Genomic DNA, 17,986 nt, shown 5'->3' with positions numbered 1-17,986 from the left:
GGGAAGTCACCAAATCTGACGAATCCTCTCCTTTCTCTGCAGGATCCACAGTGGCGGCATGCACGCCCATTCCTGTGAGTTTTCCTAAGCTCCTGGGGGACTGCTGTGCTTTTTGAGTCAGAAAGTTGCAAAATCCCATCAAGAATGGCACTTGTGGATAAACACAAAGTCAAGCGGCAGCGACTGGACAGAATTTGTGAAGGTAAGAGTGTGCTTACATTTTCCTGACAGATGATTAGGGTAGAATATCTAATTTTTCCTTGTTTCTTTCTGTGCTTAGGCATAAAGAGATCCAAATCCAGGGCTGGATTCCCTGTCCTCTCTGTAGGCTCTAAATACATTCACACTCTTCTGGTTACTCACATGGAAGTCACATGTAGTCCTGTGAATAAGATTTTTGTTTAATTACCAGGTCACGTCCTCTTATCCTAATTTCTACTAAAACAATTTGATCAATCCCAATTTAAAATGTGTTTACTATCATCATGTAAAAAAATTATGGAACATTTAAGAGTTGTTGTTCCTATGGTTTCGAACACATTGTTGGAACAGCTTTTATTTGGTCAGTGTGTGGGCAGGCAGGTTTGCTGCAATTCTTCATTCATGTCTCAGCACAGGTGACTTTTACCTTTGAGAGTAATTTTCCAGCAGAAAAAGTTTTTAGGAAGGATTTTCTATTGCAGCTCACACGGTGTAAGTTACTTATGACAAAAATCAAGTGGTGACAAACAAGCTCTGACTTTTTGGTGTACACTCCAATAATTCTCCAATGCTCATGCAAGTTCTGCCGTCAGCAACAAATGTAAAACAGAGTGTTGTATTAGGAGGAATATCTCACATCTCTTCAGGAGTTCCAGTGTTCAGCTGCAATCTTAAGGAGATGGATAGTGACCTGCAGGGTAACAATTTCCAGTATTACTTGAATGACAACGAGGTGAAATAAGATTTGGTGGTGGATGGAAGCACAGAGCTCACACGGGAGTTGTGCTGTGCCCGTTTGAGCAAAGTACGTGGGGTTTTTGTGGAATTTCAGTCTGAAATGGGGATCAGCAGGACAAGGGTGGATTTTGCCTTGACTTTTCTGTGTTATATATTGCTTAGTCTACACAGCTACTGTTTTAAACTCATCGTAAGTTACTTCTCTCTTTTAATTTTGCTGTTATTTTTGGAGAAGGGGAGACAAAGCAGAGGAGATGAGTTAGGAGGGAGTATCCAGGGTATGCTGCAGTGTGGAGCTGCCTCTTTATTCTACTGAATGTCATAAACACTCAGGTGTAGCACACTATCTCATCTTCAAAACTTACTTTGAACTTGACTTAAAAGAGTTCTATCAGCTGAGCCTGGATTTTCAAAAGCTGCCTTCCTGGTTTGATGTTTACCATCAGATCTAGTTGCTGAGTGTACAAGAAATTCAAAAGGATCGTACGACAAACCTGCTAACGGAGCTTTAGATGTGATTGAAGTTTAGATTATTTTTCTCTGATATATGAGCTTTTTTCTTCTTTCTTGGTCAAAAGATATTCTTTTCTAATCTGTAAATGTGCGGGAGACGTAACTTTTTAAAGTATACTTTGTCATTTGCCACTGAGATTGTAATTTGGTAGAAATGATGGGAGATGCTGTTGTGCTGTATTTGGAAGCAACAGACAAGGACTGAGTGTGAGAAGCATTGTAAAAATTACCTTGAAAAATGTGAAAAGCTTCGGATTTTCCAAAATACCAGATTTGTAGGACAGTTGAATACTCTATTGGCCTCTCTGATGGCTATTTTTTACTCTAGGCTCCTAATCTTGGATTATAGCATAGAAAAGCACTGAAAGGGACCATTCCAGCTGCTGTGAAAACACACTTTGAAAAAAAAAACAAGATAATTTTTCTTGGTTTTGTATTGAAAGGTATATGTAATAGTCAGTGAAAGATGATGAGAAATTAGAGAACTAGTTCAGCAGATGGAGGAGTCTTTGCAAACAGAATTGTGCTCAGTGAGAAGAATCTATTGCTCCATCAAGCTTAGGGCAATGTGGTCCAGAATAGTTGCTTTTAATGATTTCCTGTTCTGTGGAAGCACTTAAGGAGCTTTTCCCTTTAAATGTGAATGGGATACAAAGCTGCATTTACCTGATGAGAGGCTAAATGTCTGGTAGCACAGACGTGGATTTCTGTACTTTTCCTGAAGTTGCATATACCTTCCCTTTTACTATTCCCCACACAAAGCCTTGCAGAGTTTGCTAGGAATGGACTTTATTCCGTGCAGCAGGATGGTGGCAGGTCTGGAGGTGAAATATCCTCAGGCTGCATGTTGTAATCACTGTCCAAACTGCCAGACAGATTCTTCTTCCTGCAGGCTTACTGAAACCATAACCAGACACATGTTGAGGGAAATGCCTTGCAAAATCTTGGGGCATTAAAAGAGTTTATTAAGGAGTTGCAGTGTTTGTATTACTCTGTTAAACGTACATCTGGCGTGGAAAAATAATCCAAGCCATACAAGGAGGTGATATAGTTTTAAAAGCCAGTTCACAGCCTTTACAGGCAGGTTTATGAGTCTTCCAAAGAGAGGAGCTGTGCAGTCTCAGTGCATGGCTCAGCTTCACCAGCTCCTCTGGTTTTGTTTTTTAAAATATATATTTATGACATTTTTGCATGATAGTGTTACTTTTTGCTCTGAGCAGGCTGGTTTGAAGATGTGAGCTTTTTGACTAGGTCTCAGATTTTGATCTGTAGAGGAATATGGGTGGGGTAGAGGTCCAGACTTGAGGGGATAAAGGAATTTCAGGGCAGCAGCCTGCAACAAAGACATTTTGAATAGTCTGTGTGCAATTAAGTGGGTTGGTGATGCCCCTCCGAATGAAGTGAAGTTGGACTGTGCTCACAGTGGTCTTGGCTTACCCATTTCTTTCTCTTCTGGTTGTCCCAGAGACTTTGGGTGCCTGTTCTGTAATTGGATCCATATGGGTGGCAGGATGGACCCATTGAATGGCTGGGGCTTTTGCAAATAATATATGCAGAGTGGTTTACATAATTCTTGTTTGTGGAATTGTGTCTTATTCCATAGTGGGTCAAAGTATGCTTCAGAGGTGGAGTCACTGGTGCTGTGTGGAGTCAGACTTGTCCAGCAGCTCCTCTTTTGGGTCCTGTTCCCATGAGCTTGTGATTTTGCCACATTTAAAATTTGTTTGAGCTGAAATTTTCCATTCCATGATGGGTTTTTACCTCAGGGTGAATGAAAAAAAAAAAAAAAGAGTTCCAGCAAAAATTGTGGAGCCGTGTCTGAGTGGGAGATGGAGAGGGAGGGATGTTGGCTTTGCTGTGTGTGAAACAAAGCTGAGGCACATCCTGCAGCCATGGATGTGGAGCTGCCAGACCTGCCTGCTCTGCCTGGGATAAAAAGGGCCTGAGTTTTTGCAGCCAAGTTGCTTGTGTAGGAGCAGGCTGGTTCCCAAACCTGATGCAGTTTCCAGCCTTTCAAAGAAATGGCAGCAAAAGCCCTCAGGGCAGAAGCTCACCTGCCTTTCATTTAGGAAACAACAACAGAGAGATTAGATGTAGCTTTTCTTTGCTACCTGTGGCAGAACAAGGTGTCTGACAGTGCCTCCAAGAAACCCCACGCTCAGAAGACCGTGGCACTCCTGGTGCAGGGCATCCATCCCTCCCATGGGACTCCAGTGCTCACACATGGCATTTCTGGGCAAGGAAATAACTTGGAGCATCATTTCTGCTGCTTGCTCAGCTGATCTTTATCCTGTGATTCTGCCAGTATGGTTAAACAAATATTAAACATCAGCAGGAGCTAGGAGTGAGAGCAGCCCATCCAGAGTTGCTGGCTGTGTCTCTGGGAGCAGGTATGGGAGAAGGTGCTATGGCACTGTGTCATTTCCTTGTTGAGTGACAAAACTCAGCAGGGACAAGGCAGCAGTGGTGGCCCGTCCCGGATGCAGGATGGCAGCATCATGTCTGTGTGTTTCCCAACGCCACTGAATTCCTGTGTGATGATCCCGAGTGCTACCTCTGCTCCAGACCACTGCAGCTCTGCTAGCCATGGAATGGGAAAACCTGGCTTTAGAGGTTATGGCTTGCACTAACATGTATGAGTCAGTTAAGCTTTCAACACATGCCCCAAAAGTGGCAGCCTTGAGATTAGCAAGAAGCAAAGTGAAAAAATAATTGCGAGGCCAAGGGAGCCCAGACATTTTCTGACAGTTTTTTGCTCCAGGATTTGTCATTTTCCAGTGGGAAATCATGTCCTTACGTGTCAGTTTGTGCCACCAGAGTTGTCTGTACTTTGCAAAACAGAGCTGTTTGCAGGGCAAACAAGCCATCCGTATTCTTTGTTTTCTTTCAGATCCTTTGATATGTCTGATGGCTGATAAATGCCAGCACAGTCACACAATACTTTTCAGTGCTTAATGCACGAGTCTCTGGCTTTTTGACTTACTGCCTTACATTCGGAGTGGCACCCTGGTGTCCTCTTCAGCTGAGGCTTCTGTGGTCATACTTCCTGTGGGAATTCCTCATGTATTCACCTTCCAGCCACTGTAGGATCTGTGTGTGGCCATGAATCTCCACAAATCCTTGTTTCTCAGTGGGAATGTGACCCTGCTGTGGCTTCTTAAGCCACTTGGGTTGGGTCTGAGTCCTTGATGCAATAATTTGTCTTGCAAACCTTGAACAGGCACCTTCCCATGGAAAACTATCGAGCTGGGATTGTGGAATTGTAGGGTGGGTGAAGGGGCTGCCCAGGGAGGTTGGGAGTCCCCATCCCTGCAGGTGTCCAAGGAAGGACTGCACTGGTGACAAGGTGGGGATTGGTCACAGCTTGGACTCATGGTCTCAGAGGTCTTTTCCAGCCTCAGTGACTCTGTGAAATGGGGGAGGGAATTTGGGGTAGGAATTGATGTTGTCAACATCACCAAAATTATCTCTGCTGTGGCTGCATTAGGCTGATTAATTCATTTCAAGGGTGGACAGAAATTTTGTATTCCACTCTTCCCCCCTGTGCCAGAAGTCAGTGCAGCCCATGTCTGGTGATATTTAAATAAATACACTATATAATGGTAGGTATTCTGGTACCTAGCTGGATCTATGGCAGGGATGCTTTTTACCTCTTTATTTCAGTTTATCCTCCACAGAAGTGGACTTCATAATCACAATGTCAATTATTGCTTATTGTGCACTTTCATATTGTTAAAAAAAAAACCACACTAACCCTCAACAGAAGTGCCCCTGAAGAACTGTGATATTCCTGGCTTTGTAGGAGTATTTGAACAATGTGTCCCCGAGGTCTGGGCTCACACACCACTAACAGCAGACTATGGAATAGGTTCTCAATAGCCACAATCCACTCATGCTAAAAAATAGAGGAGCCTTGCTCCTAGAAACAAAAGGGAAAATACACATTAAAACTACAGCTCTGGACAGTGGCTGCCACTAATTCTTGCTGCTTTGTATAGTGTAGCAATAGCCAAAATGAGTACATTTGATATTTGGGTGGAGAGATTTTCTTCCATTCTTGCAAATTTGCACACCAAGTAGCATCTGATAATACTTATTTTTACTGCTTAGAAATAGATTCTTATTATCTCAGGAAATCCTTATCACCACTAGGCATTTGATGAGAAACAATGAGTTAAAGATGATATCAAGCACGGAAGAAACTGCTTGTCCTGAGTAAAAGTGACTTATTTTGAATAAATGTAGACCTTTTTTATCTAGTGGATTTGAGTTTCTTTGTTCCATGAATATAAAACACAGTACAAGGATTTCCCCCCCACAATAAAGCTTTTTGTACTTCTTTTTTTAAGTTTCCACCTCAAAGAACATAAACTATCAGGCTTTTAAGGAAGGGTTGCTTCCACATTTAGTCTAGAGAAAAAGCAGTATTAGCTTGTCAGATCTTCTGCCATTGCACCCTGTGCTGATTTATGCAAACTGAAGATCTGTCTGGCTGCTCCTGATGTTTTGCTTTTCCAAAATTAAGTCTTTGGCTTTTATGGAGGTTTCAGAAAATAACTTCAAATTCGTACTAAAGCTGGATTACACCTCTTTTTACCAGTGAAAAGTAATGCTCTTAATTATCCCTCCTCTGATAGAAGCATGGCATATTTGGGAATTACTTGTCATTAATAGGTTTTGTTAAAATTTTAAGATTTTTTTTTTAAATTGGACAGTATCCTGTGGATGAAGAAAGTTCAAGCAACCTCAGTGGTTTTACAGATATTATTCAAGCTTATTGACCTTTTCCCATGGTTTTCAACCCTTTTGCTGTGCTGAATCAAGAACTCTCTATGCTTGTATGAGTCTTTTTTGTGCTTTGGGATGGAGCTTGTATCCAGGGGTGTGCTGTTGTCCTTGCATGGATGCACAGGCTGCTGCAGCAGCTTCCAGCCCTGTGTGGATGTTTTTCCTGCACATTCCCTCCCGTGACGTTCCATAGGGGAATGTGCATGACAAGATGTAGGACTTGAGCCAGACATGAAGCCAGCCTGACAAAATGCCCCAGGCATCCAGGCAAGAGTAAGACACATTTAGATAAGGTTACAGACAAAAATTCCATTAATTTGGTGTGCATCACAGTAGATGTGTGGCTCAGGCTGTTGCAGGAGGGGGAGCTCCCCTTACCCAGGACTTGAGAGCCATGTGCACCAAAATAGGAACAAATACTTCTGTTGTGTTCCCCTTGTGTTTAAACCCACATTGATGGGAACTTAATACATGTCTAACTCTTAATTCTGCCTTGTATTTTTCATTTTCCCCAGCCTCCAGACAAGGTTCCGTGTAACACACTTTACAACTTCGTGTCATTAATTAAGAAACAATTACAGCTGATGACTTCAATACCATCAACTTAATTTCCATCCTTACCACATTTCCCGTTTAAATTAACTGGTTTAGAGATTAACGTGTTGTCATTGTATCTGGGTTGTTTTTTTTTTTTTTTCTCCTTACTGTAAATCCTCCCCCGCATTTAAAGCTTACTCAGAAAAGTGATAACATTCCCAGAATATTCACTGGGAAGGAGTTGTTGGAGCAGGGCCTCGAGGCAGCCCTGGCTCCTCTTCCCAAGCTCGGGAATGCTGCAGAAGCTGCCTCCAGCATCCAGGGGGTGGAAGTTGGCTGCTTCCAAATATGTGATGAGAAATGATCAGTTCCTCAGGGACAGATGAGAACAGGATGGGGTTTCCTTCAAAATACCAGAAAAAAACCCTTACATCTGACTCCTAAATTACACTGTTTTCAGGGACTGATGGTGTTTGGATCTGGACCAGTCTTTTCAAATTTATCCTGATTTCCTGAATATTTGCTGGTAAATATTTTGACAGGAGTAGGACATCTGGCTATACTAAAATAAAACTGCAGGGAAACACATTACACAACTTTTCTTTTATTTTTTTTTTGCTCCCCACAAACAGATGTAATGGATCGAAGTGCCAAAACAGTGAAGGTTTTCATTATAGACCTTTCTTCAAAGAGCAAGTTTTGAGTTGATTTTGCATTTCTTGAAATTGAAGGACATTGATCATTTCTTAGTGACACTTCTACACAGCCCATTAGCTTAACAGTATTAATTTCGTTGGGTTTTTTATTTAGATTCTCTTTTTTATTTAAAACAAAACACTCTCTGCTGCCATCTAGCACCTCAAAACTTAGAAATAAACAGGGTAAGTTCACAAAATAGCCTTAGTATAGATTGACAACCATTTGTGAGAAAAAACTGTGTTGCTGCTGCTGATGATGCAGATACTTGATTGACTCAGTAAATGAACACGAGCAAGGATGGTGAGAGGGCACAGTAAGATATAGCTCACTTTTGATGGTTTGCAATACAACAGTACAAAAGACCAGTCTTTTAAAAAAACAGGACGTAAATGCTTTTTTAGCTAAATTAATATTTCCTCCTGTTTGGTTTTGGTTTTTATCTGTGATGGGTGTGAAAGGCAAGCACATGTTTCAAGCTTGTGGCATCATCAGGGGAAGTAAGGCAGAGAGACACTCTGAACCCCAGCCTGTTTATCTCCCCAGGCCCGTGTTACAGTCTAGTAATTAATTATTTTCTATGCAAAGCCCAGGCATGCATGGCAGAGTTCAGATTTACAATATATATTAATTTAACAGTGGATTTCTCTGCTGCTTTCTGGGACAGATATAATTCCCATGCTTTTCATTACGCATGCTGTTCAAATCTTGATCCTGAATTCTTATTAAAAATGATGAGATTTGACCTCAAAGTCTAATACCCAGTTTTGGAGACAAGGTGCTTGATGTGATTTCCAGAGGATTATTTTTAAGAGCATTCGTAGATTAGATCTTTGGGAATGGTTGAGGGATGTGCCCAATGAACCTTGTCTGCTGCTTTTCACCCGCCCTTCAGCATCCACATTGATTTCTATTTTGCAGTCCTTGAGACTGTGTAGCTGTGTGCTACAGGGATACATCTGATATTTTTATTATCCCTTTGTTGATGCAGGAATGTGACAGTGCTGTTTCTGCCAACTTTTATTGGAGTTTCCCCATGCTTAAAGGCAAAATGGTTTCTTATTGAAGTTTGAAGAGCTTGTAAGGCTCATACCAATGGCTCAAAGTGTGTTTTACAGCTGCACTTCTCCTTTCCTAGTTGCAAGTATGTTTTAGATGATTTCTGCCTTCCTGCATTTGTTACCTGCAGTTTGATTTTCTTCCTGGATGGCAAATCATGGAATGGTTTGGGTTAGAATGGACCTTAAAGACCATGTAGTTCCATCTCCTGCCATGGTCAGGGACACCTTCCACGATCACAAGTTGCTCCAAGCCCTGTCTAACCTGGCCTTGGACATTTCCAGGGATGGGATATCTACAGTTTCTCAGGGCAGCCTCCAAGGCTTTGCCAGGGAGCAGGATAACGTGAGGTGATAAGTTACCACATGCTCACTGGGGTGCTGCTGGCACATACCTCATTCTGAAATAAATAGAAGATAATTCATAGGATCACAGAATGTCCTGAGCTGGATGGGACCCTGAGGAATCGCAGAGTCCAACTCCTGGCCCTGCACAGACACCCCACAAACCCATCTTGTGCACTCCTGAGAGTGGTGTCCATACCTTTCAGGAGCTCTGGCAGCCTTGGGGCTGTGCCCATTCCCTGTTCAGTGCCCACCACCCTCTGGGAAAGAACTTTTTCCTGATACCCAACCTAAACCTCCCCTGACACAACTCCAGCCATTCCCTCTTACTGTAGGGGAAACTGGGGTAAGGTACCCATCTGTGAAAGGGGATATCCAGATGGAGAGTTGCTGTGTGGCAGTGATGGGAGGCATGGCTGGCTGGCCATGAGGGTGGGAAGGAGCACATCTGCTGCATCCAACCCCTTCCATCCCGAGAGCAGCACAAGGCAGCAGTGGAGAGGCAGCTCCACAGGGGTAAAGGGAAAGGTCACTCATTTCATTTTCCATGCACCTTCTCAGCACAACACTGGCTGGTGGGAGTGGAAAAGTCCTCACATCCTCTTTCCTCACATTGCCTTGTGGGCTTTTGGGGGAATTCTTGGGGAATGATTCAGAAGGGCACTGCAATACGGTGTCACCAGCTTGGAGAGGAAACGTCTGCTGGTTTTGGCATGGGAGGTTCTTTGCTGTGCATTTTTGGGGTCCCTTTGACGTTTCATTTTCCGTGTAGCTGGGCCCAGTCGTGTCAGTGATGGGAATGGTGACTGAGCCCAGTCACTGGTCCCAGTTTGTGTGTCACATTTGAGGGCAGTGTGTGCTCATGCATTCCTGGAGCCTGTCACACCAATGGTTATGGCACATTCTATCCCGGCACTGACAGATCGAGTTACAAACGAACATAAGCTTTTGGTTTTTTTGCTTTAAAGTCATCAAAATTCAGAGTTCCATGAGGCAATGATTGTTTAATAACCAGCTGATCTTCAGAGTGTTTTGTTGTAAGGCACCAAGTTGGTGTTTGTGAGCGTTTTGTTGGAGTTACAAAGCATTGATGCTTTTGGTTTGGAAATTGGTAAAAGCATGTGGCAGGGCTTCAAGCGCTGAGTGCTTTCAGATGCTGTGCTGCTCCTTTGATTATTGAAAATGATTCCAGCACAATCCTGCTAATTTTCTCTTTGTGCTCCCTTAATTTCAGGAGACTGTTAAAAAGTCCATCTAGGCAGAGTGCTTATTGCCACTGTGAGGGAGATTTTGCAGAGCCAAATTTTAGCAAATGCAGTAGTTTCAAAGGATTTGGAACATTTTCTTGCTGCTTTTCCTCTCCCATTTTTCTTTTTAATTCTGTTCCTTTTCAATTTGTGGGTATGTGTGCGTTACTCATACTGCATCCCATTCCTTTTCTTCTCCATAGCATCCATGGTACACCACAGTATGGAGTAGCTCATTTCTGCTTCCCTGGCTTCCTGCAAGCTGAGCAGGGGAGGAGGATGTTCAGGAGAGGCTTCCCGAGCTTTGGGGGTCATTAGGCACAATCACACGCAGTCCTTGAAAGCCCAGGCAGGGAGGGCAGGAGCATTTATCCTCCCAGTAGCTTTGTACCTTGTCACCTGAAAACATATGACAAACACTGATTAATCTTAACACCATCCGAGTGTGAGAGGTGTATATTATTATATCCCTCTTGATGGAAGGGGAATCAGCAAGTAAGAAATTAAGCAATTTACTCTCTGACAGTGGCAGAGCGAGGTGTCCTGATACCTGCTCTCTCCATTAACAAGAGATGTATTTGTTCTCCAGAGGATTTCTCACTACCAGGGATAGGATTCCTTTGCCTTTGAAAGAGAAATAGCCTTTCCCAGACTGCTGCATCTTAGAGTTTTTGTCAAAAATTATATTTGGCACCTTGTTTCTGTTCCACTGTCTCCTAGAAGAAAATAGTTGGGGAGAAAACATTAACATCTTAATCTACATTAAAAATATTTTGCCCAATATAAACAGGATTTAAATTTATGGTTTAAATATATTTTACAATAATAAGAAGCAAAACTAATCCCAATGTGTATTATTTTGCTTTACAGAATAATTTTTCCAGCAACATGCTTTCAGAATAGGTAATGAAATGTTTTGTATCAATATGAATGAAATTTTGCGGCCAACCTCTTCTGAATCAGTGCTACGGACTCCAGAAAATGTTGTTTGCACGTTTGTGTTGCAATTTAGCATGCTGATTTTGTACCCTGGGTTTTAGGTGTAAAACACTTTCCCCATGGGAAGAGAACAGCACTTTGTAGCATCGCTTGTTTCACATCCACTGCAAGAGGGTTCCAGGCTCAGATTTCTTGTCATCAGTTTTGAATGCAGTGTCTCAACAATGGGCCCACCTTTCTTCTACTCTGTCATCACCGTTTTTACAGAGCAGACTTCTGTGGTCATTGTATTGTAACCAAATATTGTGGCCAAATTTACCATGTATGAGATCAGTGCTACTGAAAATCAGGGTATTAAGTCAAAACTGCATTTTTCATGTGATCTGAAATACCAGAGCATTTAATCTCTTGATCAGCTTTTTTTTCTTCCTTCTCTGTTTTTTTTTCTCCTTTCCCAAAATACCTCTAGAATTAAAAGATAAAGGGAGACTAAATTATCTGCCTGTTCCACAGTCCTTGTCTCCCCTTCATGTTGAGGATGTGGGTGCTGGTGCCTCCTGCATTCCTGAGAAACACAATGGGATCAGTTACATCAGGTTGGGCCCCAGGGCCTCTCTATCTTCTCCTGGCCATCCTGCTCAGGTCTGGGTGCAGAAATAGGTACAGAATAATTTCATAGAATTCCATAGAATCACACAATGGTTTGGGTTGGAAAGGACCTTAAAGCTCATTTAGTTCCACACCTTCCACTGTCCCAGGTTGCTCCAAGCCTCAGTGTCCAACTTGGCCTTGGGCACTTCCAGGGATCCAGGGGCAGCCACAGCTTCTCTAGGCACCCTGTGCCAGGGTCTTGCAACTCTTACAGGGAACAATTCCTTCCCAGTATCCCATCTAACTCTGCCCTCTGGCAGTGGGAAGCCATTCCCCCATGTCCCATCAGTCCACCCCTTCTGAAAAATCCCTCTCCACTTCTCTTGGGGGACCTCTTCAGGTACTGAAAGTCTGTGGTAAGATCATCCTAAAGCTTCTCCAGGGTGAACAAGCCCAGTTCTCTCAGCATTTCCCAGTAGCTGAAGTGTTTTAGCCCTCAAATCATCTTTGTCTCCTCTAGACTCGCTCCAACAGCTCCATGTTCTTCCTATGTTTCAGTGCCCAGAGCTGGACACAGCACTGCAGGTGGGGTCTCACCAGTGGAGTAGAGGGGGACAATCACCTCACCTGCCCTGCTTCCCATGCTGCTTGGATTTGCAAGGGAACTGCTTTTAAGACTGAAAAAACGAAAAAAGACAAGACCCTTCCTGCCCATCCATAAATATTTCATTCCGATCATTTCTTATTCATTTCTTGGTTCCCTGGGGGTGTAACATTTCCTTTGCTGCCATGGTGGCACAGGAGACAGCCCAGCTCCACGGCTCCTGGCCACTTCCCCACTGGAAGTTTTTTGTCTTGGTCAACAAAAACTGGGGCCAGCAGAGCCCTCCAAAGAGGACATCTGGCCCTTGGCTGCAGGGAAACGTGCAAATCCTGCAGCCCCTGGTCCTGCAGGCATTTGCCTCTGCCTGGCTTGGAGCACAGGAATAATCTGTTTGTTCCATTGAGGTCAGCACTTAGGGATAAACCATCCATATGCATGAGTGTTCCAGTGGCAGGTCCCCAGTTAGGGTTTCCTGGCCCGTGTGGGGAGCTGAAAGAAGAACACATCTCCTGCCCAAGGCTGCAAGGGCAGGCTGATGCCAGGGTGGTTTTCAGAGCCCAGATGTGCTCCTGTGTGTGGGATGGAGGCAGTTTGGAGGTGGCTCTCTGGGTGCTCTGGGCAGGGCCAGCAGTCACAGATGTGTTGGTGTGGGTGAGGTTTCCATTGTGTGCCCGTCATGAGACCCAAGGGCTTGTTAAAGCCCTCGGTTTTTTCAGAGGTAGTGAATGCTTCAACTTCCCTTCTGACTTCCCTTGTGGGTTGTTGAAAATCAGCATTTTTGAAATTTCATTTCTCTATGGCATGGTTTTTTCCATTGTCAACCAGGGCTTAACATGGTGAGTGTTTGTTAGTAATTTCTTTAAAGACAATGATGGAAGATGCCCTTGATCTACAGACCAGGATTTTATTATTTTTGTCATATACATTTTTGGTAGATTTCTTCTGCTGCTTCAGAACAAATGGCACCAATCTTTCTGTATCCACTTGGGAATACATTTTATTCTTTAGCAAAATGTTGTTGTAATAAAATGTTTTTGTTGGTTAAAATACTCTGCTTTATTTGTAAGCCACAAATGTGTCTTCCCATCTTGACTCTCACAAAAGAAGAAATTTTCCAGTGTGCCTGAAGTTTGTTAGTTAATTCAGTATAATGCCAATCAGATATTCTCTGGGAATTGAATAAATATTATTTTGGGCCCCATGTTTTGCATATCTGTGTAATATCCAGCATAATTTTCAAGATCATGATTCTTGAGGATGGAATTGGCAGAGAGAATGTTTGAAGAGGATTTGTAATATTTACTGCAATAAAGAAATTTAGGGATTACTCAAAGATCCCGTCAGTATTTGGGTCAGAAATATAGCCCAGAGGTATTAGTATGATAGGCAAGTATAAGCATTAGACTGTATTAGTGATTTAGCTATCATAATAGCACAATAGTCCATCATGTGATGGCTTGTGCACTAAACATTTATTGTGGATTAGCTGGGAAAAATGCTCAAGCTGTCTTGCAAACAGGCCAGGGAAGGTGACTGTTACTCGTTTCAGTGGGTCTGTCCTGGAAGGGGGTGTGTTGGAGGGGAAGAAATCTCTGATTGTAGCTGAGAAAGGCAAAATTGTTTCCATCTGCATTTTTTTAATTTAAAAAATAAAATGTTGCCTCTGTAGCAGTGGTCAGCAAAATAAGGAGCAGTTGAGTTAGTCCTTCTTTGAAAAGGAATATTTGAGCATGAGCAGCCTGTGTCATAGTTTGGGTTATGTGTTTTGGGGAGCCATTTTAATATCTCTTCTGAAAACAATGACTCTATATGGAAATTTTTATTACATTCCCAAATAACAATTTTCTGTTCTGTGATTCCATCTAAATCCCTTTGCCCACTCTAAGGGTAAAAAAACCTTAATCCACATGAATGTTGAAATACCGCTCAGTACAAATTGAGTTTTGTGTGATGTTTCTGAGTGTTTTCCTATTTCATAAACATGTATTTTCTCCAAAGGAAGCTAGAGATAATGGGCAAAAGTCTACTAGCCCTTTTTGCTTTGTTAGGCCAGGCTTTAGATCCTTTGATCTTCCCCTCCTTCTCCGTGACCTGTGCTGGGGTCTTAAAATTATACATTCCAGATTACACCTCCACAATTTTCTGTCCTGGGATGATGAAAGGATTTGCGTATTATGGTAATATTATAAAAAATCTTTTTGGAGCCTAGTTAGCGTGGCTAATTTGAAACTACAAAAAAAAATGTAATTTCCAACGCAAATTATAATATTCATAAAGTGCTAAACAGATACCTAATTTCTAATCGCTCTCATATTCCCGAGTATCTTGCACTGGCCTTTTTTAGGCCTGTCTGCTGGCTCCCATTTAATTTGTCCTTAGCTGTGTGCAGTGGATTAGCATTTCATCAGGTTGGATTAAGATTGAGCTGACACTGAAGGTTTCTTTTTTTATCTTTACATGCGCGTGTGCGGAGCCGAGCGGATCCACCATCCCCGGTGGGTGCTGGGACAACCTCCCCAGCACGTCAGGGGGCAGAGGAAAAACACGTTAAAAAAAACCCCAAAAACATTAAAAACAAACAAACGAACAAAACCATCATTTCCCTGAGGGGAAAAAAATTGCATGGAGGTTGCTGGCTGGGTCAGTGCGTGAGATTTCATCGGGCTAAAATGATGTCACATGGAGCGAGGGCTTTAGTGGTTTTATTTAGCTCCTAATCCCCGCACACTGCTCGGCCAGTTGTCCATGTGCGCGCCGTCCCCAGCGGCACAGGATAAAGCATCTGGGCCGAGCGCGGCCGCTCTCCGGCACGGCTGCAGCTCACGGCCAGGGCAGCCCCTCCGCCGGCTGCCGCATGCTCTGCCTGCTAAGGTTACCGAGGATTAATAATTCAGGAGACACTCGGAAAGGCAAAACCGCCGGCCGGTGGTTTCTGAAGTCCCGGGAGAGGGCTGAGGCGCAGCACGGTCCGGTTTGGATGCGTGCCGGAGAAGCGCTGAGAAGGAAAGCACCTCCTCTTCTCCGTGTCAGCGGGAGCAAGCGGCCTCGTGGTGATGCCCATCCCCAGCAAGCACCCCAACATCGGCCGCTCGCAGAGCTGGGACGCTGCCGGCTGGTATGAGGGAAACTGGGAGAGCGAGAACGCCTTTGAGTACCAGAGGCCACCGGGCCGCAGGAGCTCCCTGACCTATGGCGGTGAGGGCGGCTGGTACGAGCCACCGCGGGCAAATGATATCATCTTGCAGGGCGGTGCGGAGCTGAAGCAAGAGGCGTACCCGTACCACGATGCCACCTTCGCGTCGGGGCCCCTGAGGAAGGGATCTGTCCCCGACTTCACCTACTGCGACCGGCCGGCTCCCATGGCAGGCCGGAGCTCTCTGCCACCCCAGGATTACTACAGTGACCCGTCGCTGGCGGCGAGGTCACCCAAGGACCCCCGCTGCTACCGCGACCACGTGGCGGGCAGGCCGCTGGCGAGCTACGGGGCGCCGGGCAGCCGGCTGTCCTGGGACCAGACCGCAGTGCGCCCGCCTGCCCCACCGGATGCCACCCGGCTCTACAGAGACCCCAAGCTGGCTCTGGATGGGCAGCGGATGCGTGGCAGAGACGTGTCCCCGGCGTGGTACGGCACGGAGCCCCCCGGCCCGCGGTACGGGGCAGAGCCGCCTGCCTTCCCCAGCAGGCCAGGCTACAGCGATGGGGCAGAGCGGGCTCCTGAGGCGGTGGCGGCCAGGCAAGCCGCCCCCACCTGCCTGGTGGTGGATCCCACCACCAGCACTGGTAGCGGCTATGGGCCGGGCAGGGAGAGCACCGGCACCAAGGTTCCTTACGACAGCTACGAGGCGGCGGTGGCGACGCCTTCCCACCCGCCAGTGCCTCCTGCCTTCCCTGGGCCAGAGGGCAAGAGGAGCTTTGACCCCGAGTTTGTGGCGCTGCTGCGTGCGGAGGGCGTCTCAGAGAGCACCTTTGCTGCCCTGCTGCAGCAGGGCTTCGACTCCCCGAACCTGCTGGCCATGATGGAGGAGAACGACATCAAGTCGGTGGCACCCAACCTGGGGCAGGCCCGCGTGCTGTCCCGCATCGCCCACAACTACAAGGCAGAGATGCAGCTGCAGAGACAGGAGCGCAGGAGCGGGGCACTGCGCCCCAGGACCCGCTCCAACAGCTTCAGCCACCGCAGCGAGCTCCCGGCAGAATTCGGGGTGCCCACCGTGGATGGCCCTGGCACCTCGCAGCACCCGCCACCGCTGCAGCCGCTGTCCCCCAGAGGTGTAGACATACACCGCCGGCCATCCAGCGCCCCGACCCAGCACTTGCTGGAGACCACCACCTACCCAGGCCCTGCAGGGGCTCCTCAGGGGCCGCACTTCCTCCCTGGTTCGGGATACAACACCCCCCTGCCTTGCAGCACGCACCCCCGTCCTCCCTCTGCCTACTCCGCTCCGGTCGGCTTGCCCATGACGGCGGCCAACCCGCACGCCAGCCCCAGCCCCAAGACGGCGTACCCCACCACCTACACCGTGCCCATGGAGCTGATGAAGAGGGAGAGGACAGCAGTGGCATCACCGGCACCCAGCCCGCACAGCAGCCCCCAGCTCCTCCGCCGGCCGGGGACAGCAGGGGACAGCAGCCTGGCACCCACTGGACCCGCCTTCCCGGCCCAGCTCTCCCCGTACCCGAAGCTCAGCAGGCGCACGGGGCCCCCCGTCATCGTCTCCACCATGGCATCGCCTGAACCAAGTAATTACTGAAGGGGCTTAGTCCGTCTAGTAGTTTAGAACCGCCTTGTTGTTGTTTATTTTACCCTTCAAAAAACACACAGTCAGATGTCATGGGGACTCATGGCTAAATATTAGACACTGTCCTACTTAGAAAAGGAGGTGAAGGGGATTTCTTTGCAGGGCTATGCTGGCCATACAGAGCTGAAGATGCTGATTTTTGCTCTGTGGTTAAATTTCAAATATTTTATTTGTTTAGCCAACTTCAGTTAAACGTGAGCGGTATCTCAGATAATGCTTCCAGGGTTAATCTTGCCGTTCCTGTTGTTTGTCGAGAACAGGAGATTAGACACTGTGCTGGCTGAGCAATTAGGACTACAGGGTTTGCTGCAGATTGACTTTTTACTGCTGTTATCAGGCACAAATGTGTTCCTCCGAGGAAATGGTTAGCATTGTTTTGACTAAATTCATCAGATAGTTAATGGTGTTATTCGAGAATCGACTTACCTTTGGCCATTACCTAAGGCTTTTCTTCTTATTATTAATTTGCTGTTTTATCAGGCATACAAAATAAACCCCTTGATTTCCTTCTCAAGATGCCTGTAAGTGAAGCGATAGAGCTGTTAAAGTAATAGGGCTGTGCTTAAAACTAAAAGCCTGTCATTAAGCACTGGAACAATAAAAATGAATGGTGGCTCCTAGACTTCCCTTCCCTTTCTAGAAACGCTCAGGCTCTTGGCTGCTCAGATGAAAAGCTGAAAAATCCGAGCAGGCTCTGCTCCTCCACTTTGGAGATGTGGCACTCAGAGCCTGATAGAAACTAACCCCCAAAATCAGACGGAGAAATATAAGGGAATTCATCAAATCCATTCATTTGTGCCTTGGCTTGTTTGAAAAAAAAACGTGGAAAGACACCCTTTGAAATGTTTTTTGCTGGTAGTGACTCTGTGAGCAGGGAGTTTTCTCCCTGTGCAGCGCAGCTGAACTCCCATACAAACGATTCCTGAACAA

The 17,986-nt window shown here is 45.5% G+C and overlaps 1 protein-coding gene across 6 annotated transcripts in view; it reads left to right on the top strand.

Annotated features, from left to right (window-relative positions):
* CTBP2 (C-terminal binding protein 2) overlaps window positions 1-17,986 on the top strand; it is a 131,199-nt gene that overhangs the window by 75,241 nt on the left and 37,972 nt on the right. For 4 of the 6 annotated variants that reach the window (XM_088169432.1, XM_088169433.1, XM_088169435.1 and 1 more), the window contains exon 2: window positions 43-202. In XM_088169432.1, coding sequence (XP_088025558.1) covers window positions 145-202 — 58 coding nt within the window. In that variant the 5' untranslated portion in view covers window positions 43-144. Of the gene's footprint in view, window positions 1-42; window positions 203-15,310; window positions 16,998-17,986 lie in introns of those variants that run through there. The other 2 variants (XM_014879608.2, XM_014879607.2) reach the window with 2 other exon arrangements.

Source organism: Sturnus vulgaris, chromosome 8, assembly GCF_052056855.1.
Source record: "Sturnus vulgaris isolate bStuVul1 chromosome 8, bStuVul1.hap1, whole genome shotgun sequence".
Classification (NCBI taxonomy): domain Eukaryota; kingdom Metazoa; phylum Chordata; class Aves; order Passeriformes; family Sturnidae; genus Sturnus; species Sturnus vulgaris.
Note: the sequence above shows the minus strand (reverse complement) of the source record. Positions and strands in the feature narration are given on the sequence as shown.